Source organism: Erinaceus europaeus, chromosome 10, assembly GCF_950295315.1.
Source record: "Erinaceus europaeus chromosome 10, mEriEur2.1, whole genome shotgun sequence".
Taxonomy (NCBI): domain Eukaryota; kingdom Metazoa; phylum Chordata; class Mammalia; order Eulipotyphla; family Erinaceidae; genus Erinaceus; species Erinaceus europaeus.
The window spans coordinates 27519167-27540047 of NC_080171.1; the positions used below are offsets into that span (position 1 = coordinate 27519167).

At 47.9% G+C, this 20881-nt stretch overlaps 1 protein-coding gene across 8 annotated transcripts in view; it reads left to right on the plus strand.

Moving 5' to 3' along the window:
- The first annotated feature begins 1344 nt into the window (after nucleotides 1-1344).
- Nucleotides 1345-20881, plus strand: part of SEC16A (SEC16 homolog A, endoplasmic reticulum export factor) — a 52323-nt gene continuing 32786 nt past the window's right edge. For 4 of the 8 annotated variants that reach the window (XM_016187422.2, XM_060199376.1, XM_060199375.1 and 1 more), the window contains exons 1-5: nucleotides 2557-2695; nucleotides 8532-12188; nucleotides 14550-14686; nucleotides 18314-18411; nucleotides 20322-20448. In XM_016187422.2, coding sequence (XP_016042908.1) covers nucleotides 8601-12188; nucleotides 14550-14686; nucleotides 18314-18411; nucleotides 20322-20448 — 3950 coding nt within the window. In that variant the 5' untranslated portion in view covers nucleotides 2557-2695; nucleotides 8532-8600. Of the gene's footprint in view, nucleotides 1445-2556; nucleotides 2696-5230; nucleotides 5315-8531; nucleotides 12189-14549; nucleotides 14687-18313; nucleotides 18412-20321; nucleotides 20449-20881 lie in introns of those variants that run through there. The other 4 variants (XM_060199378.1, XM_016187421.2, XM_060199379.1 and 1 more) reach the window with 4 other exon arrangements.

Sequence of the window (20881 nt, forward strand, 5' to 3'; positions counted from 1 at the left end):
TACATATTCCCCACTTTTTTTTAAACCAGAGCACTTCTCAGCTCTGGCTTAGAGAGGTGCAAGGGATTGAACCTGGGACTTCAGTGTCTTAGGCATGAGAATCTCTTTGCATAACCATTATGCTATCTACCCCTGCCTCATACTCTCCACTTAAGAGCTCAGCCTGGTTGGGATCAGTCACTATGGACAGCTCAGGCCAACAAGAGAGGCAACTGTTTTCAAACTGGAATGCACAATGTGGCAAAGCCCAGTGCTGGAAGATAGTCTGGGTGCTCCAGTAACAGTGACCACAGCCTGGCATGAACTGCAACTCTACCTGGGGAGAGGCAGGCTAATTTTACCACTCCCAGGGGGCTTCAGGGAAGTGGTGACATTGGAGCCTCCAAAGGAAGGGAGAAGTGAGAGAGGAATGGCAAAGCTGGGGGGGGGGGGGTGTCCTGGTGCAGGCACATGCTCTGCAGCCAACCACCCAAGGTCCCGGTGTGACCTGTGGTCCCAGCACAAGTAAGAGCACCATGTTCAAGTCTGACCCTACTCAGAGCCCAGGCTGACACCACTATAGAGGCAAGGACCTGCTGCTGGAGTGATCTGAGGGTGCTGACAAAAAGCAACATCCAGGTGGAACTGGGCCTTCTTCACCCAAGAGTTCTGCAACTCAGGGGGCTGGTATCTGTGGCCCAAAGGCTGGTGGGCCTGGCTGTGGCCTCCACTGTACAGTGGTTCCCAGTGGCTGAGGGCCAGAAAGGGTCTGCATGTGTGGCTTCCCAGGTCAGGCTGGGGAGAGTCACTCTGTAGGAGTGAGAACCAAGCTGCTATATTTGCCTGGTGTGTGCACACTGGCGGTGGGAGGGACTGGTTTCTGCAGTTTATAGTCTCTCCAGATTGGATCTGCCAGAGCTGACCCCAGAGCTTCTTGGAAAACAAGGTGGGGGAGGGGCCGCTTTCTCCTCGGGTATCCCCAATTTCAGGAAGGTTACCAAAGCCATCTCTCAGTACAGTGGTCTATTGGGATAAACCAAGTGTAGAACTCAGTGATCACCAACAGCGAAGGGAATCAAGGGTGGGGGAGCCCAGGGCTGAGTTCTATCACATGTTCCCTAACTCGATCTCTCCAAGGCAAATGTTAGCTTAGCAGAGTGGCCACGTCAGATGGGCTCAAATTCTCCCCACACAATGCCCGAAGCTCTGACAGCGTGGCTGCTCCCTGGCCAGCGTCAAGACAAACAAATAGCTGAACCACTCTCCTCCTTTCTCCGAGTCCCCCGCCCAGGTGACCAGGGTGCCCTCCCACCCAACAGGCCTCAGCCCTGCAGCAGCCCCTGGGAGCTCAGCAGCTGGGCCGGGCAATCCGACGGGCAAATTTGCCACCATCCCCACCCTGTGAAGGGAGCTGGGAAGAGTGGGCAGGAGCGGTCTCCCCCATGCTGGCTAAGCAGGTGCGCAGGTGAGTGCGCTGGGCCTGGCTGGCTGCTTCCTCACCTGAAGAGCCTCTCTTTCCCTAGGGGAGACGAGCAGAGTGGTGAAGAGCAGCTACCCTTCCCTAACATTCCCTGGGAGGGTCCAGGCGGGGTCTCTGCGTGTCGCTGGAGGTGGGAGCCGGACACCGTCACTCACTGGGGCTGGAGTACTTACTCAGCAAGCACCCTGGTTCCGTGCTTTAGGGGGCAGAGTGAGCAACAGGAAGCTCCCACTGGGAGAAGCAAGCGGGACCTCGAGGGAATGGTGGCTGGGGACCCTGCAGCCAGGCGCGGGGAGGGGGCGACCTGGACAAGAGCGGAGGGTCCGGGGCTGCAGGGAGCGGCGGACAGGGCCCACCTCTGCCGGAAGGCAGCTCGGCTCTTGAGCGTCAGGGAAGAGCTGTGTCGGGGCCACCGGGCCATTGCGACCTGTGAAGCGGCGGTCCCTGTCCTCGCCCACCGGCTCGGCTCTAAGTGCGAAGCTACTTGAGCTGCAGAGCCTCAACCCCGAGCCCAAAGCAGCGGTAACCAGGCAACCGGTTGGCTGCGCGAGGGGCGCACGCGCAGCACGAGGGGCATGCGCAGTCGCCCCCCCGCGTCTCCCAGCCTTCGAGGCCAACGGAAGGATGGGAGGAACGTGCCTGAGTCAGGGCTCTGGCAGTTCTAGGTGGGTGCACCTGCTGCCGTTGACCGTTCCACATTGCCCCTTCTCTCGGGACCTGATGAAAGAATCCCGGATCTTCTCCCGTCTTTAAATAACAAAAGACGAGTAGAAGGAACCGGCAGAACCGGGGCGACATCCTGGGACAACCCCTCACGCGCCTGCTCGGCAAGTGGGCGAGTGGCGGGAGGGGCGTGGTCAGGGGGCGGAACGTAAGGTGTGTGGAGGACGCACACCGGGGGAGGCGTGGTCGGGGGGGCGGGACGCCGGTGACGGATGAACCAATGGATAGGCAGGAAAGGGAGGGTGGGCGGGACCTCTAGAGCAGCTGTGAAGGGTGGTGCTAGAGGGGCGGGCGGGCGTGGCGCACACTGACGTCGCAGCCGGACACGTCGGCGGCGCAGCGGCCTGGGCGACCGAAGCCGGATATGCCAAGATGGCTGCTATGGCAGCCGCCTCTGCGCTTGTTGCCACTGCTCGGCAGGTTTTTACATGCGGCTCCTGAGAGGCCGGCGCCCAGGATCACCGAGAATCCGGACGGAGCTGGCGCCGGCCTCGGCCGCCCTGAGGCTTGCGGGTGAGGACCTAGACGAACGGAGGGCCGGGGTCGGGCGGAGGGCAGGCAGCCTAACCCGGCCCAGCACCGAGGGGGGGCGCTTCTCCCGGGTCGGTGGGTGGGTCGATGGGGTGCCAGGCGGCGGGTGGAGACCCTCCCCGGTGAGGAGCGGCCCACCAGGCTTCCAGTCGGAGCTCCGGATCAGCTGACGTGGATCCTCCGACAGCGCCTGTCAGGCTCGGCTTTGCTGACGTTGGTGTTGGTCGAAGTGCCCCGGGATAGGCTCATAAGAGAAGCTTGACCGGCAATTTTGGAAGGAACAGAAGCTTTGGGGACAGTGTAGTGTGCCTTGTGTTCCCGAGAGTTGGGGATGCCTTTATTTTCATTGGTTGAAAGATTTCTACCGGCCCCAGGTCGTAAGGTAATATTTGAACCAAGGGGCAGTATTGTTTTCTGCTAGTCATTTCATGCCAAGCTGGCCAAGAAGTTGCAACGCTGGCCGCGTGCTTGTGTTCTCTGTCAGGGATGAGGGATGTGTAACCCAGCTTCCCTTTCTAGTGAAGACACACAGGAGAGCTTCTAGTACACATCAGAGCCATCTCAAAGCAGTTGTTGCTACTTCACCTAAAGACACTTAGATGGCTTGGAATTGAGTGTGAATCGTTTACTAAGATTCTAACTACGTCTGAAGCATGTGTAAACCGGAGATATGCCAAGAAGCAAACTATGTTACAGATAGTTGTTCCCACAATGATACTTCTGCACAGCCAGCCTCCCTGTGGTTTTGTTTTGTTTTCCATGCCTTTTCTTCGGGTTCTGGGTGCTACTGTCTTAGAAAGATAAGGCAAGTGGTCCGGGAGCTGGCGCAGTGGATAAAGGCATTGGGTTCTCAAGCATGAGGTTCTGAGTTCAATCCCCGGCAGCACATGTACCAGAGTGATGTCTGGTTCTCCTCCTATCTTTCTCATAAGTAAATAAATGAATTCTTAAAAAAAAAAAAAGGGGGGGGGGTCGGGCGGTAGCGCAGTGGGTTAAGCGCAAGCGGCGCAAAGACTGGCATAAGGATCCAGGTTCCAGCCCCGGCTCCCCACCTACAGGGGAGTCGCTTCACAGGCGGTGAAGCAGGTCTGCAGGTGTCTGTCTTTCTCTCCCACTCTCTGTCTTCCCCTATCCAACGACAGCAACAACAACATCAATAATAATAATAGCCACAACAATGATAAAAACAAGGGCAACAAAAGGGGGAAAAAAAAGATAAGGCAAGAAGCAAAAAGCGCTTCTTATACCTTGTGACTCATTCACCATTAATGACATTACTACCATCTCAGAATTGTACTGTGCGTTTTGTTTAGGATAGCGTGAACACTTTCAAGCAAGATTCTGTCTAGTTTCTTGAGTCTTTCTGAGTGTGTCTTTTTTTTTTTTTTTTTTTTTTTTTTACCAGAACACTACTCAGCTCTGGTTTATGGTGGTGCAGGGGATTGAACCTGGGACTTTGGGGCCTCAGGCATAAAAGTCTTTGCATAACCATTATGCTATCTACCCCCACCAAATGTTTGTCATTTCTTTAACAGTGTTTATAGACTCCGCTTCTTTTTTTTCTTTGACGTCTAAATGTGTTTGATTTTGCCCTTTATTTTTAAAAGCTGGAGTTTGTGTTGCTTTTGTGCCAAGTGTCCCACAGTCTGGCAGGGATGCCATTGTATCAGCCCCTCTGAGGGAGATTAAAGGCAGTGGTAGACTCAGGTGGTTCTTGGTCTCCTGTTACACACTTGGAACAGCTACCCTGGAAGTTGAGGGGTGTGCTTGTCCTGTGCTCTAATGCTGTGCTCTAATGTGTGTATCTCAGGTCTGTAACCATGAACTTACATTGAAAACAGGTTGTGCTTAAGTATTCCATGTAGATGTTAGGCAGTTTAATTGAAGAACTAGGTTTATGAATAGTTGGTTTCTTAGGAACTTTTTTTTTTTTTTTAAATTTAGATGACTATAGGCTACAGAATGACAGACTAAAATTCCCTATTGTCATAAGGGAACTATGTAGTTGTATTGTTTATCCACTAATGAATAGCAAATAAGGATTGAAAGAGTAATATTCATATTACAAGATTGTACCAAATGAAATTGGTATGTTGCTTAAAAACTCACTAGGTGGCTGAGTGTGTGGAGAATGGGGGGACTGGTAGTGTTTGCTTACAACTGGTTTAGTCCAGTGGTTGAGAAAATAGTCTTGAGAAATTTTCTGAAAGGAAAACACTTAGATGTAAGCCTGTGAGCTTTAGATTGGGATAAGATTTCCCAGTTAAAATAGTAGAGATTGGGGCATCACAGAATCCACTGTGAATAGAATTTTATAACATTAAACCCTGAAAGGACCTTAGAAACAGTTATAACTAAGTTATAGAAAGAAATAATGTGTCTAGTCCCTCTGTTCTGACATTTCTCCCTGGTGAACTAATCCTCTGGACTTGCCCTGTCTTTCTTTACCCTCCTCCTCTTTGTTGTCATTGTCTTCATCATCATCACCAGGACCTCAAAATTGCACTGTACAAAAGGCATAGCACAGAAGCTTCCTCCAGTGCAGTGGATGCCAAATTCAAACTTGGGTCATGCACATGGCAAAGCAGGTGCACTATCCAGGTGAGCTGTTTTGCCAGCCCTCTTTCCTTTTCTTTCTTCCTTTTCTCCATTTCCTCCTTTCTTGCTTTCTTTTTTTTCTTGTATAAACTATTATTTTTTAAAAATTTCTTTATTGGGGGATTAATGTTTTATAGTCGACTGTAAATACAATAGTTTGTACATGCGCTTTCTTTCTTTCTTTTAAAGCTGCTTAGAATAGTTGCTGGTCTGCTGAATCTTTATAACAAGGAAGTCCATGATGCCCTGAACAATGCCCTGATGCCCTTTTTCTCAGATAAGAGGGAGAGGCTCAGCTTGCTGTCTTCAGTCCACATTAACCTGAGCTGTAAATGTTCTTATGGAACCAAGTCATGTTGCTCTCGATGTCCCCAGTGTAGTCCGTTACACTTGAGAGGATTTCAAAGTGAAGTAAGTTAGAAAGGGTCCCCTGTTGGCCTAAGGCAGGGCATGTGGGCATTTATAGGAATAAATTAGCAAAGTCCAATGACTAGTTTTCAGTTAGAGATAGGGACTTTCATTTATCATAAATGTTTTCTTCATTTATTAGAAGGTCAGAAAGATTTCCAAAGTCAGAAACACATCTGCACAAATGTCTGGATGAAACTTTGGAGTCCTTCCACTCCTCTCTCCATTTGATGTTTACTTTTCTTTTTTTTTTTTTTTTTAAGTGTTCTTTTATTTATTTATTTTTTTAAATTGTCTTTATTGGATAGAGACAGCCAGAAATTGAGAGGGTAGGGGGAGATAGAGAGGGAGAGAGAAAGAGACACCTGCAGCCCTGCTTCACGACTTGCAAAGCTTTCCCCCTGCAGGTGGGGACTGGGGGCTCGAACCTGGGTCCTTGAGCACTGTAACACGTGTGCTCAACCACGTGGGCCACCACCCAGCCCCTGATGTCTACTTTTTTTCTTTTGGCTAAACTTAATCAGTTTATTTGTTAGGGTGATGCTGGAGAGAGGAAAACCTGATGACACAGAAATACTTTGTAGAGACAGTGCTTGGGTTTTTTTCTCTTGAAAGTACAGATTAACTGTTCAAGGTTATACTTAATGTACTTTAAAAAGATAGCAAAAATTGCCTAATGAAGGTTTTTGCTCCTTTGTTTTCTCTGAAATGTTTGTTGGCACTCTTTACTATTTTTATAATTAGTAGTAGTGGTAGTAGTAATAGTAAGTGTGACTCAGTTTCACACATGCTTAGGACTGCTGGGCAGCCTCCCATTTTTCCCCTTCCTCCCTTTCTTAATCTGGAGAGAAACAGAGAAGAGGGAGAAAAAGGTAGAGGAGTAGGAGGAATATGACCACACTGATTGATATACCATCAGTAGAGCTCCCCCTTTGCCATCCATTGGTGCTCCTATATGGTTCTGGGGCTTGAACCCGGGACCCTGTGTATGGCAAGCCTCACAGTCTACTGGGTGAACTATCTCCTGTCCCTTTAAGTATGCTTTTTAATTGATAGTTAATCAGTCAGCTTTACAAACAAACAAACCTGCTTTAAGGGGGGGTGGGGTAGATAACATTATGGTTATGCAAAAACTTTCATACCGGAAGCTCTAAAGTCCTAGGTTTAAACCCCCCACCCCCCAATCCCCACCACCACTACCTTAAGGCAGTGTTGAGCAGTGCTCTGGTCTCTTCTGTCTTCCGTGTATCTCTCTCTCCATCTCTCTCTCTCTCTCTCATTAAAATAAAACAAAATGTATTTATTTTAAAAAAAAAACACTGCGAGTAGCACAGCAGGTGGTACAAAGTGCAAGGACCAGCGTAAGGATCCCTGTTCAAGCCCCCAGCTCCTCACCTGCAGGGGAGCGCTTCACGGGCAGTGAAGCAGATCTGCAGGTGTCTACCTTTCTCAACCCCTCTCTGTCTTCCCCTCCTCTCTCCATTTCTCTCTATCCTATCCAACAATGACATCATCAATAACAACAATAAAACAAGGGCAACAAAAGGGAATAAATAAATATTTTTAAAAAACAGCTTTAAAGGAGATAGCTTACCTGGTAAGGTACTTGTCAAGCCTCAGGTTCAAGGGTACCATGAATCTCGAACCATGCATCTCGAACCACATTGAGCACCCTGGACAGCACTGGGGAGAGCTCCATGGGTAGTGGAAGAGTACTGTTGACAGTAGAACAGTGCTGTGATATCCCTGCCCCTCACTCTCCTCTCACTGCCTAGAGTAGAAAGGATTACAAAGTTGACCTGGAGGTAGTGGTATCATGGATTTTTGCACTGCCAAAAAAATCATGTTTTTGGAGCGGGTGGGATACGGAACTCTGGTGGTAGGAATTGTATAGAATTGTAACCCTCTTATCCCACAGTCTTGTTGATCATTATTAAATCACTAATAAATAAAATTAAATCACTTGTTTTAAGCTTATTTGGGATTTTATTGCAGGTGTCACTGTCACAGACTTGCCACAGTCACATTGCAAAAGTGAAACATTTTACAAGGCAGTTTGTTTACTTATTTTCCAGAGTAGTGCTCAACTCTGATTTAGGGGTGGTACTTGGGATTGAACCTGTGGCCTCAGGCATGAAAGTCTTTTTGCATAACCTTTATACCATCTCCTCAGCCCTACAAAGCAGCTTAGATGAGTATTTTTTCAGATATTTGTTTTGCTCCTTTTGTGGCTTTGCGTCATAATGCTCTTCCAATAAAAGAAGAAAACAGATTTTAAGCTTTTGTCTTCCTCTTGATATTATAATTGTGTGAAAGGTACAATGTATACTTTTTCTAAATAAGAGGTGTTGACTCTGGGTCTAGCTGTAATCCATCAGATAGAATCAAGGCGCTCTAGTGGCACAGTCGGCTAGGAACTTTGTCTTGATAGTCCAAGTAGAACTGGTGGTTCAGTTCTGATTTGAGCCTGCCAGTTTGGTGAGGGCATCACAGAAGCAATGGGCCTCCATGTGGCAACTTAACTGGGCTGTGTTTCAGAAAGGGGGTGGGGGGATTGCCTTGTCTAAAGTCACTCGACTAGCTCAGCACAGAGCCAGCTTCTGGTTTTGCTTCCCATGTTCTCCTTCTATCCACCCCCCCCCCCCACTCCAAGCTCCCCAAATAGGAACAGCTTCTCAAGAGCAGCACTTCTCTTTGTTGTTGGGGTAGGCGAGCCGCATCCCTCAGGATTTTCTTTAGTTTTCCTGATTGCAGCCAGGACCTTGAAGATATGGATTTTATGCTAATTTTTCTTTCTTTCTCTCTTTTTCAGTTCAAATTAAGGAAAACCAATATCCTGCTTCTTACTGTAAGCAACATCTAATTGTACAAGAGAGCAATCATGCAGCCACCACCCCAGGCAGTCCCATCAGGCCTCGTTGGGCCACCTCCAGCTGGGAATCCTCAGAGCATGTTCTGGTCTAACAGCCCATATAGGAGACAGGTGAACAATAGTGCGCCGGCGGCTCCCATAACTAGCCCGTTGCAGCCAGTCACGGATCCATTTGCATTTAGTAGGCAGACACGCCAAAACACATCACTGGGCACTTCATCTAAAAGCAGCCCACCCATCCTTCAAGGTGCTGCTCCACCAGCATTTCTTCAGCGCTCTGGTCAGCCTTTGCCTCACACAAATGTCAGGGACAGTTCCCAAGGACCCTGCGAGCCTCCACCCAGACTTCTGACACAGCCCAGACCTGATCCCAGTCCATTGCCCAATGTGTTGGCCCCTTCGTCCCCTGCTGGGCCGGAGATGAATAGGAGTGCCGAAGTTGCTCCTGGTTCAGAACCTGAAGTTCAGGCTCCATTGTATCCTCCTCAGTACATTCCAGGAGCCATTCCGGATGGTTCCATGGGGGGTCATTTGCATGGGACCGTGCCTGAGCCCAACAGACCCCTGAGCAGGCAGAACCCACATGACAGTGCTGCAGTACCTGCAGCATCCCCATTCTTCCCTCAGACTCTCCAGCAAGTGCCAGGCCAGTGGGGGCCAGTGCAGGGAGGCCCGCCACCCTCAAGCCAGCCATACTGGCCCTACTCAGAAGGACCTGTTCCGAACATGGGGCCCCAAGCTTCCACTGTTTCCCACTCACCTGCCCTGTCCAGTTCATGTCAGGGGTCTGGTCAGGAACACCACAGCCAGTTGGTGTCTCTGTCAGGGCCCTTAGCCGGTGACAGAAGAAACGAGGGGGTTTGCCTGCAAAGTGGAAACCACTTGGTGAATCACTTTGATACTGAAAATGCTTTCAGGCAAAATCCCAGAGTTGGAAGTAGTCCAACAAACCAGGAGTTGAGGCTGAATCCAGGAATGAATAAAGAGCAGTTGCCAGCTTTTGTCAATCCCCCTGCTCAGGGAAATAGCTTAGAAAGCCATCTGCATGCTCCTCCAGGGGCTAAGGCCAGCAGAACTCTGCCAGAGGTAGACTCAGGAGCTATCTCCATGTTTTTCCAAGGCGGAGAGACAGAAAATGAGGAGAACCTCTCATCTGAAAAAACTGGCTCTGCTGGTCCATCTGACCTTGATAGTCTCTCCACCAACCTTGGACTTGGCCATCCTTCTGCGCATGCTGGTGGCCTGTATCAGGCCTTTCTCAAAAGCCCCAGCAGTGAGACCATGCAGCAGGGAGGAGACATGCAGCCTTATTTTTCACAGTCTGCAGGCATCCACCATGAGAAACAAACCACTAAAAGTGCTACTATGGATCTGTGGGGTGGTGGGGCAAGTGTGGGAGCTTCTGACGCCAGCGGCCCACAATATGAGAATGTGGAGAACTTAGACTTTGTTCAAAATCAAGAAGTCCTGCCAAGTGAGCCCCTCAGTTTGGACCCCTCTCTGAGTGATCAGCTTAGATATGTGTCCCAGCCTGGGTCAGTTGTCACCAAGCATAGTGTGGGGCATGCTGGAGGTGGGGCCCTGAATACTGAGGCCCCAGATGCAGCGCTGTACCCCATACGATCTGATAGTGTATCATCCAGTTATAGCAGCAAGAGCCACAGGAGTCTTTCAGGGATAGCTAGACCCCAGGACTTAACTGGTACGTTCATTCAGCAAGAAGTTGGAAAACCTGAAAATGAGGCTTCAGGGAGTTTTTTCAAGCAAATTGATTCATCTCCTATAGGAGGTGAGATAGATGGGACCACTATAAGCCAGAATTACCAGAGAAACCTGCCCCAACCTACAACCCCAAGCCCCCCAAAACCTGTGGGGATATTTCAGACAAGTGCAAATAGTTCTTTTGAACCAGTGAAATCCCATTTAATTGGGGTAAAACCAGTGGAGGCCGATCGTGCCAATGTGGTGGGTGAGGTGAGAGGCACCCATGCTCACCAGAAGCAGCATAGACCAGCTGCTGCACCACCTGATGCCTCTCCTGGCAACATGGAGCAGCCCCCAGACAACATGGAGACCCTCTTCACACCCCAGGTCTGCCCTCTGCCTCTGACCTCTCCTGTGGAGCCCACTCACAGACCTCAGCACATTGGGGGGCCACCCTTGGAAACTATGCTCCCAACACCTGAAAAAAGGCCCTCAACCAGAGTTCATGGAGTCATGAAGTGTGAGAGCCCAGCAACAACTCTGTGGGCTCAGAATGAACTGCCAGATTTCGGGGGAAACGTCATCTTAGCTCCAGCTGCTCCCGTACTTCATGTCCCTGCAAAACTTCAATCGTCTGAAGTGATTCAACCTCCAGATGAGAGTGTCTCCAGCCAGCAGTCCCAGCAGCCGGACCCTGTCCCCCCTCTGCAAAGCGGGGACAGCAGTGGTGCTTCTGAGAATCTTGAGAACCCCCCCAAGATGGGAGAGGAAGACGCCCTTCTATCACAGGCAAGTTCTGGCTATGCCAGTCTTTTATCTTCACCACCCACTGAATCTTTGCAAAATCAACCGGTCTTGATTGCCCAGCCTGATCAAAGCTATAATCTGGCTCAGCCTATCAATTTCTCTGTATCTTTACCTAATCCTAATGAGAAGAGTCAGTCCTGGAGAGATGCTTTGGTGGGGGAGAAATCTACAATAAGCAGCCAAACACCTGGGGGTGATTTTGGAGAAAATGCTTTTTTGTCTGGGATTCCAACTGGCTCTCTCATTTGCTCGCCTTTGCCTAACAGTCTTGTCCAAAGTAATTTCCCACAAGTTTCTGCTTTTTCTGAAATGGGTTCTAATCAGCCTGCCAGCCTACTTGCTCAACCACCATCTCATCCGGCTCCAAAGAACTTGCTCCCGGAAGGTCAAAAGATTCATAACATAGAGAATTTTCTCCCCGAGTTGGCTACTAGCCCCACTGGAGGCACAGGTGTGATGTTAGCACATCCCATAAACAATACCTCCATACCTAATAGCAATATGGCAAATCTCTCTAGTAACCAGGAAGAAACTTTGGAAGCCCTAGACTTTACATTAAGTAGGACTTTGGAAAGCTCTGTAAGAATATGTAGCCCATCCCATTCCGACGGCCCAGCATCTTATCAGCAAACCATGGCCAACTTTCCCAGACAGTCTGAGCCCGGGCCACATAACCCAGACCATTTCTACCAACAGGTGATGAAAGATGCTCAGGACCAAAGTGGCCTAGAAAGAACCCAGCAGGAGCCAGTACGACCTCCCTCACAGGGACCCAAAGCAACATTTACAGACACTTCCACTTCTGGAAGTCCGCTAGCTCAAGGACAGTTCCAGAATTCAGCCCAGCCACCTACAAATCCAGCTTCAGTTGACACAGACCAACAGCCACTGCCTCGACCACCTCGCTCCTCCAGTGCTTCAGTCTTGTCCACCAGCTCCGGCCATGCAGCTGTGCGGTCAGACCAACAGTGGCCACAGTCACCCCCTCCAGAGTACTACTATTACAGATCTATGTACGATGGCTACCAGTCCCAGTATCCCTCACTGTACCCACCTGATGCGAACACAAGCTCCCTCTATTACCAGGTAGGTGGAGCTCTGTACTGGATGTCTCTTACATTGTGCTCCTTTGTAGGATTCGACAGGTCTGTTCAGAAGTAACATAGTTCTGCTGCAGTGCACAACCCCACAGCACTGCTTCATGAGCAAATTACTCTCAATTTGGAGATTCAGACCACATACTGAACTTGAACTGCACTACAGTGCCTGCTTCATTTTGGTTTAATCCACATGCCTCAAGCTTTGTCCCAACTTGTGTGTGCACATGCGCACACACAACCTTTCTTGCTTTAAGCTTTCTGCAGAAACAAGTTCTGAGTATACACTTCAGGATACTAGGCTAGCCTCTTGAAGCTTCTCTGTCATTTTGATGTTGAAAACAGCGTGGAGGATGTAGCTCAGTGATATAGTACACTTTATGTACTTAACTTTGGGCTGGGCTAGGGAGATAGCATAATGGTTATGAAAAAAGAAAAAAGGTTTTGTGGCTGAGGCACCAAGCATTCAAGGTTCAGTCCTCAGCACCATCATAATAAACCAGAGCTGAGCAGTGCTCTGGTGGAGAGAGAGAGAGAAGCAAACAAACTAACTCTGGGCTTGATTCCAGAACATGTGCACGCACGCACGCACGCACGCACATACACAACATGACTGAAGAAGCAACAGGAAAGCTAGTATTTTTAAATCCTTCCTTCAGAATGAAATGTTTAGGGATAAAAGTTAGGTCTGGAATGTAATCCAAATGAGATAGCTAAAAGGGTTGAAGTCCACAAAATTCAAGTACAGGTGACATAGGCAGAAGAGGGGGCCCTGTGTTGCTACACAGAAGTTTTTTTTTAAATATTTCCTTTTTGCTACCCTTGTTTTTGTTGTTGTTGTTGTTGTTGTCGTCGTTGTTGGATAGGACAGAGAGAAATGGAGAGAGGAGGGAAGACAGAGAGGAGGAGAGAAAGATAGACACCTGCAGACCTGCTTCACCATCTGTGAAGCGACTCCCCTGCAGGTGGGGAGCCGGGGATTCGAACCGGGATCCTTATGTGGTCCTTGTGCTTTGAGCCACCTGCGCTAACCCTCTGCGCTACTGCCTGACTTCCTACACAGGAGGGTCTTTCTGGTCTCTTTTCACTGATTCTATAAGCTATGAATGAGTAAGCTTGTGTAATCATACTACTTGTTTTATTTTGCTTTATTTTATTTATTTGATAGAAACATAAATCTAGAGAGAAGGGGAAAATAGAGAGAGACACCTGCAGGACGGTTTTACCACTTGTGAAGCTTTCCCATGTAGGTGGAGACCAGAGGCTTGAACCCGGGGCCTTGTGCATAGTAACAGCTTAACCAAGTGTGCTACCACCTGCCCTTCTCCCCCTTTTTATTTTAAATTCTCCTATTTGTGTGGAAAAGCTTTGCCCAAGTGGGCACACGGGATTATTATTTGCTTTATCACCTTTACTCCCAACTCAGCATCAGCCTCCCATGCTCTCCCAAGACAGGATTGTGGGCTAGAAACCACTATGTTACAGTGAGTTAGCAGAGGCAGAGAGAGTAAGACTTGTGGCTGGTTTGGCAGTATCCTTGGCAATGGGAAGAAGTAATGCTAGTCTTGTTCCCCTCTGGGGCTTTGAGCAACTCTTTATATGTGCTAATGGTTACATATCTGACCAGAGACTTGTGAATCTAGGTTCCAAAATAGCCTTGTGGGTCTCCATTTCCACAGAAGAAATGTAAATACTACCAAGAACCAGAAAAGGCAGGAGGTGATGGGAATGACTTGCCCACTCAAGTCTAGGTTCCATAGCCCAGCACCACTTCTGCAGGAGCTTCATTCTTTCTGCCTTTTCTTGGTGTCACTGTAACCTCCAATAGTGAGCAGAAACAAACCATTTTATATGATCTCTTCCCCTGCCAACTAATGGCAAAGCATCAGGTTCTTAAGGACTGATTCTGGTCTGTGCCTGGGTTATCTTCTTTCTACCTCAAACCCTCACACCTACTCCTGGGGGAGGGGGAGGGAGAGGGAGAGATAGAGAGAGAGAGAGAGAGAGCGCTAGCTATGGGATTCATCAGCCTGCAATGGGGCTGAAGGTCTCATAGGAATAACATTTGATCCTCTTGGGGCTTTAGAGCCCATTCAGCTGGAACCATGATTCTTTGCTGAACTGAGAAATGTGATCTGGTCATGACCCTATCTTCTGCCATGACTTCCCACAATCAAGACCCCAGGAAGCAGAAACCCAGCAGCCCTCAGGATTGTCCTGCTAGGGCCACCAGTGGTCAGCTGGTGAGCCTGCTAGAGCTCACAAAGGGTCTTAGGATGGAAAGAACTAAAGCTGATCACTTGATGAGTTGCTTTTGTTGGCATCTAACACGACACAACTTTTTCCATAGGATGTTTACGGCCTGTACGACCCTCGATACCGGGGCTATGATAGCACAGCCTCTACCTATGCTGAGAATTACCGTCACCCAGAGCCTGAGCGGCCCAGCTCCCGGGCAAGTCACTGCTCAGACCGGCCACATACCAGGTGAGCACTGCATCCCTCCTGCACAGGTTAATGTTTGTGTTGCTGATTGTGGTGATAAAAGACTATTTTGAAAAGAGTTCTGCAAACTTGTTGAAAAGTGTTTACATTTTATCAGTATGGAAAGATTGCAGGACACGCTTTTTTTTTTTTTTTTTTAGGGCACACTTTTTAGTTGAACTAAGTAAGGCACAGTCCTTCAGTCAGAACCATGCTATTGGCTAACACTAGGTCAGACCAGACAGACACACTGTTATCCTGCACACACACCAGCCGTTTGCTGATCTAGTGTGTTCAGCAGCTTTTCCCCTGTGCACTCTCCACACCTGTCAGAGACACGATGTGACTCAAAGGCTCAGAAAACCTGGACTAGAACACAGAGCTGGCCTGTGTACCTGAAAGCCTGTGTTCTTTCCCCAGGGCAGCCTCCTGTGTAGAGGCCCAGGAACTCCCTGTTCTGCTGCTCACCATGACCTCTGTGCCTCGGGTACAATTACAGATGAGGGATTTTGAAAGAACCCTGGTGTTATGCCTTCAGCCAAGTAAGACTTTAAGCAGGTCAAAGTCCGCCCCCTCAGAGTTGTTTCACCATGTCACCTGGGAAGCAGCTTTTGAAGTGAAAATGAGCATTCTGGTTCATTGGCAACAGGGGGAGGTGTTTGTAGAACCCTAAGAGGCAAGGGAGGGTGGAGGCAGGACACTTGCAGGTAGGTCCAGTTCTCTTGAGGCCTGCAAATTAACATGGGCACTGACTTTCAGAGGCCAGAGATGGCTCCTGTTAGAAAGGCTTAGAGGGGGAGTCGGGTGGTGGCGCAGCGGGTTAAGCGCACATGGCGCAAATCGCCAGGACCTGCGTAAGGATCCCAGTTCGAGCCCCCGGCTCCCCACCTGCAGGGGAGTCGCTTCACAGGCGGTGAAGCAGGTCTGCAGGTGTCTGTCTTTCTTTCCTCCTCTCTGTCTTCCCCTCCTCTCTCCATTTCTCTCTGTCCTATCCAACAACGACATTAATAACCACAACAATGTTAAACAACAAGGGCAACGAAAAGGAAAAATAAATAAATAAAAAATAAATTAAAAAACTTAATTAAAAAAAAAAAAGAAAGAAAGGCTTAGAGGGCCCCTCACCAGGGGCTAGAGCGCACTATACAGGAATGCTTTTTTTCTTTTCTTTTTATTGCCGCCAAGGTTGTCGCTGGGGTTCAGTGTCTGTGTGACTGCTTGTAACAGCCTTTTTTTCCCCCTCCATCTTTATTTGATAGGACACAGAAATTGAGAGGGGAGGGGGAAATAGAAAGAGAGAGACATAGAGACACCTGCAGTACTTGCTTCACCACTCCTGAAGCTTCCTCCTGCAGGTGGGGAGCAGGGGCTTGAACCTGGATCCTTGAGCATGGTAACATGTACATTTAACCAGGTGCACTGCTGCATGGTTTGTCACCCCATCTGCAGTGTTTGAGTCCTTGTGGTGTCATCATTGCCTATTTCTGACAGCTCTGGAGAGTGAGTTTTCCTTTCTTGTGCCCTGCTTGGTTGGGAGATGTGTGTGCATGCATGTGCTCTTGTGTCCAGTGGATGTTCAGCACTAGCTTGTCTGTCTTGTGCTGTTGTGTTCACATCCCTCTCAGGAATTTGCCTTTTAGTTGAGGACTTTTTCTCTCTTGAGAGGTGGGTGGGTCAGTGATGGCAGCTAGAGGTTGTGTGGTCAGGTTTTGCTGTCAGTTTTTAGGAGTGTGTGATAGACTGGCCCTCAAGTGCTTCCTCAAAAGGCCTAGAGGACCAGGTAGCTATTGCCCTCATATTAGAGCAGAGGCAGGCCAGGGGGTTCTGGGCTAAAGGGCACACTCCTCACAGGCAGCTCAGGGACTTCAGGCTCTGCTAAGAGACAGTTCTCCATGGTCATGACAAAAGTCATGCTGCTTTATTTATTTATTTGGATAGAGACAAATCAAAAAGGGAAGAGTGGATATATATATATATATATTGAGAGAGACCTGCAGCACTCCTTCACCACTCATGAAGCTCCCCCCCTGCAGGTGGGGACCAGAGTCCTTGCACAGTGTATCAGCTTAGCCTGATACCCCATCAACCAGCCCCCTGAATTGTCATGCTTTTAAAATCAGATACTGTCTAAAATTTGTTGTTAGAAAACAAAAATGCCATTATGTCCTTCCAAGAATCTTATGCCCTAAAGGTGATCTTGCTAAGTGGTGTTTTTTTTTTTCTGAAGAAAGAAGTGAGTCATGACCTGGCCTTTAAGTGGCCTCTGTGACCATGTGCTGAAGTCTGATGCTGTGTTGGCTTAGGGCCCAGCCAGCTCCAGCTCCTCACCTGGACGTCAAGTTTATCTCCAGGAACACAGCACACCTAAGACACTAAGTTCAGGTGTAGTGGATATTGCTGCCTTGATGCTTGTTGGTTCTGCTAAAGTGACATAAAAAAATGGAGAATTAATTGGTTTTGGCTTTAACTTTTTTTTTTTTTCTCTCTCTGTCATCACTGGGACCTCATTGCTCCAGGCCAACTTTTTCAGATAGAGAAACACAGAGAAGGGAGAGACATCACTAAAGTTTCTTCCAATGAGGTGGAGGCTGGACTCCAATCTGGGTCGCACCCATGGCAAAATACTTGCACTATCCAGATGAGCTATTTTGCCAGCCCAAGCCTTGACTTTTATAGGATCTAGCACCGAAACCATACCAGTTCTTTTATGGCAGGTGATGCTTAAATAGTTCTACTAAGAGGAATCCCATATCTTATCATTATTTCTGTTTTGGGATCTCTTGTTAGAGTTTTTCACATGTCCAGGAAGTGGTACAGCAGAAAAGTTGTAGGACTTGTTAGCATGATGTTCTGAGTAAGACCCCCAGCACCAAGTGTTCTAGAGTATAGATCTGGTTATCTCTCTCATCCATTTTTTTAAAATCATCTTCAGAACTCTGGGCTGACCTTTCTTTGGGGAGGAATTGGGGGGGTTATAGCACTGAATCTTCCCCCCAATACAACGCAGGTGCCAGTCTCAAACCTAGGTCAAGAGCATGGAAGAGCAGGTATACTCCCAAGAGAGCTATCTTGTTGGTCCAGTTTTTTCTCTTTGTTTTTTGTCACCAGGGTTATCATGCAACTCCACTGCTCCCAGAAACTTTTTTTGTATGTTAGTTTGCTTTGTTTTGTTTTTTAGTTTGAGGTGAGAGAAAGGGAGAGAGAGAGAGAGAGAGATACTGTAGTAACTTTCCACCACTCGTGAGGCTTCCCCTCTGCTAGTGTTCCCATGTGGTGGCCTGAGCCTTGACCCTGATGACATGTGTGCTCTGTTGGATGAGCCACTTCCTGCCCCCCCCCTTTTAAATATAATTTTGTTTAGAGAGAGAGAGAGAGAAGAGACCACAGAACCAAAGCTTCCTTCTGTATGGGGGGCCATACTTGAGAAGTGGTTACGCACATGGCCAAAGCAGGACACTTTCCAAGTAAACTATTTCACCATCCACCTTTCCCCATACACTTTGTTAAAAAGAACTCATGGCCCAAAGCTTTTCAAAGTACCTCTGCTCCAGGTGTGATTGATGTTGTCTGGCACTTGTCCCCACTTAGGAATAGGTGATTTGTTGTTTAATGGTACCCTGTGTTTTTCAGGCGAGAATATCCTGAAAGTTACTATAACTCAAAAAGTGGATGGAGCAGTCACAGCGACTACTATGCAAACTATTACCCTGGCCAGTATGACTATGGAGGTTCGTACTACCTGTGCCCTTGTATCATAGCCCTACTATCATCTTGTGTCTTCCATAACTGCAGTTTACATTGATTTTTTTTCTGACAAAGCAGATTATTTAATCTGATGAAAATAAAATAAAGCCTAGGAAATAGCTCACCCAGTAGAGCACGTGCTTTGCTGTGTGTGAAGCCTCGAGTTCAAGCCTCAGTAATGCATGGGAGCACTATGGACACTACTGGGGAAAACCCCATTTATGATGAGTGGTGCTGTGGTGTCTTTCCCTCTCTCGCTACCTTCTTCCTTCTTGTCTCTAAAAAAAGAAAGAAAGAAAAAGAGAAAGAACGAACCAGGAAGGCTACTCAGGTAATATCACACATAAATGAGGCTCAGGTTTATTTTTCTTGCTTGAAAAAGAAAAAGAAGGGGGTCAGGCGGTAGCGCAGCGGGTTAAGCGCATGTGGTACCAAGCGCAAGGACCGGCGTAAGGAACCAGGTTCGAGCCCCCGGCTCCCCACCTGCTGGGAAGTCGCTTCACAGGTGGTGAAGCAGGTCTGCAGGTGTCTGTCTTTCTCTCCTCCTCTCTGTCTTCCCCTCCTCTCTCCATTTCTCTGTCCTATCCACCAATGAACGACATCAACAATAATAATAACCACATCAAGACTACAACAACAAGGGCAACAAAAGGGGGAAGAAATGGCCTCTAGGAGCAGTGGATTCATGGTGCAGGCACTGAGTCCCAGCAATAACCCTGGAAGGCAAAAAAAAAAAAGACAAGAAATAAAATGAGAAAGTAGCTTTTCTATTGTTCAAGCCATGTCTCACATGCTCAGGACTACATGTGTTCAGTGGCTCCACTGTCAGATGGGACCAACACAGGGTATTCCCATGGCCTCAGGTTTCCATTTTTCTGTTATCAGTGTTTTATTGGCTTGTCCCCCAGGTATGCCCACTCATCACTGATGCCTGGTTATGTCCTATGTTCTCAGTGCAGATTGAAGTACCCAGGGCTGTGGCCCCACACTTCCTGTCTATCTACTGCTTCTCATAGGCCTGTTTCCCCTCGTACAGTCTTATCTTCACACTACTTTTAAAATAAATTCTGTATACACCTGTCAAAAGGTATATTTGCTTTGTCTGTAATATTAATATGCTTACCAAAAGTAAGTTTACTATACATTAATTTTTTTTTTTATTGCCCACCAGGGTTATTATTGGGGCTCAGTGTCAGAACTATGAATCCATCACTCCTGGTGGCCATTCTTTCCCTTTTTTTTTTTTTCTTTCTATTTTATTTGCTAGGACAGGGAGAAATTGAAGATGGGAGTGGGAGATAGAGAAGGGAAAGAGAAAGACACTAGCAAGCCTGTATCCACCACTTGTGAAGCACCCCCCTGCAAGTTGGAAGCTCAAACCTGGGTCCTTGATCATGGTAACTTGTGTGTGTTTTTTTTTTTTTTAAGATTTTATTTATTTATTTATTTATTTATTTATGAGAAACATAGGAGAGAGAAAGAACCAGACATCACTATGTTACATGTGCTGCCAGGGATTGAACTCAGGACCTCATGCTTGAGAATCCAATGCTTTATCCACTGCGCCACCTCCCGTACCACAATAATTTGTGTTCTTAATGAGGTGCACTAGCTGCCATCTGGCCCCTATAAAAAAAGAATTTAAATGATGATTTTTTTTTTCAGTAGGTTCCCCCCCACACACACACGCATACATCCATATATTGAGAGGAACACAGCCAACGGCACTATACAGGCTAAAAATAGCCAGGATCCTTTTGTGTCTAACAGCTAACATTCCCAGGGACATGCTGATTTTCTTGAGAAAAGAGGAGCTCTGAGATGGCCTCAGTCTTTTCTACAGAGGTGTGTCTTCCTTTGTATGTTGTATTAACTGTTAATTCCTTGCTTACAGATGCGGGCCACTGGGATCGGTACCACTACAGTGCTAGATTCAGGGACCCCCGCCACTATGACCAGAGGTATTGGTATGATACTGAATATGATCCGTATAGGAAAGAGAACTACTCTTATGGTGACAGGTTAGTAAAACCTACTTTGGCCAAGAGGGTGGGTCATTGGTCAGCTGTGGTCTTGTGTGTCTGTAATTTCTTCAAGAACTATAGTTCTGGCAAAATCTCTGATATCACAGTTACTAAACCCCTCCCAGCATTTCTCACTCTGGGCTTCAAAGGAGTCCATAATTGCACCTGAGCATGGGCTACTGACTACTCTGTGTCTGTGAGAGGCCTGACTTTACTATGACAAACTTACATGTTCCCCTAAGTCTCCAGACAGAGGCTTTGAACTTGTTCTTGGAAGACAGTGACTCCACTCCCAAGAGGCCTCCAATTTGTTCTTAGTGTCGAGGCTTGGAAATGGCAGGAGGCCCAAAAGAGCTTGACTGTTCTGTATTGAGGAGTGTTGTCCCAGAGGACCCCCCAGCCCCACCCCACCCCAGCTCCCAACCTTACT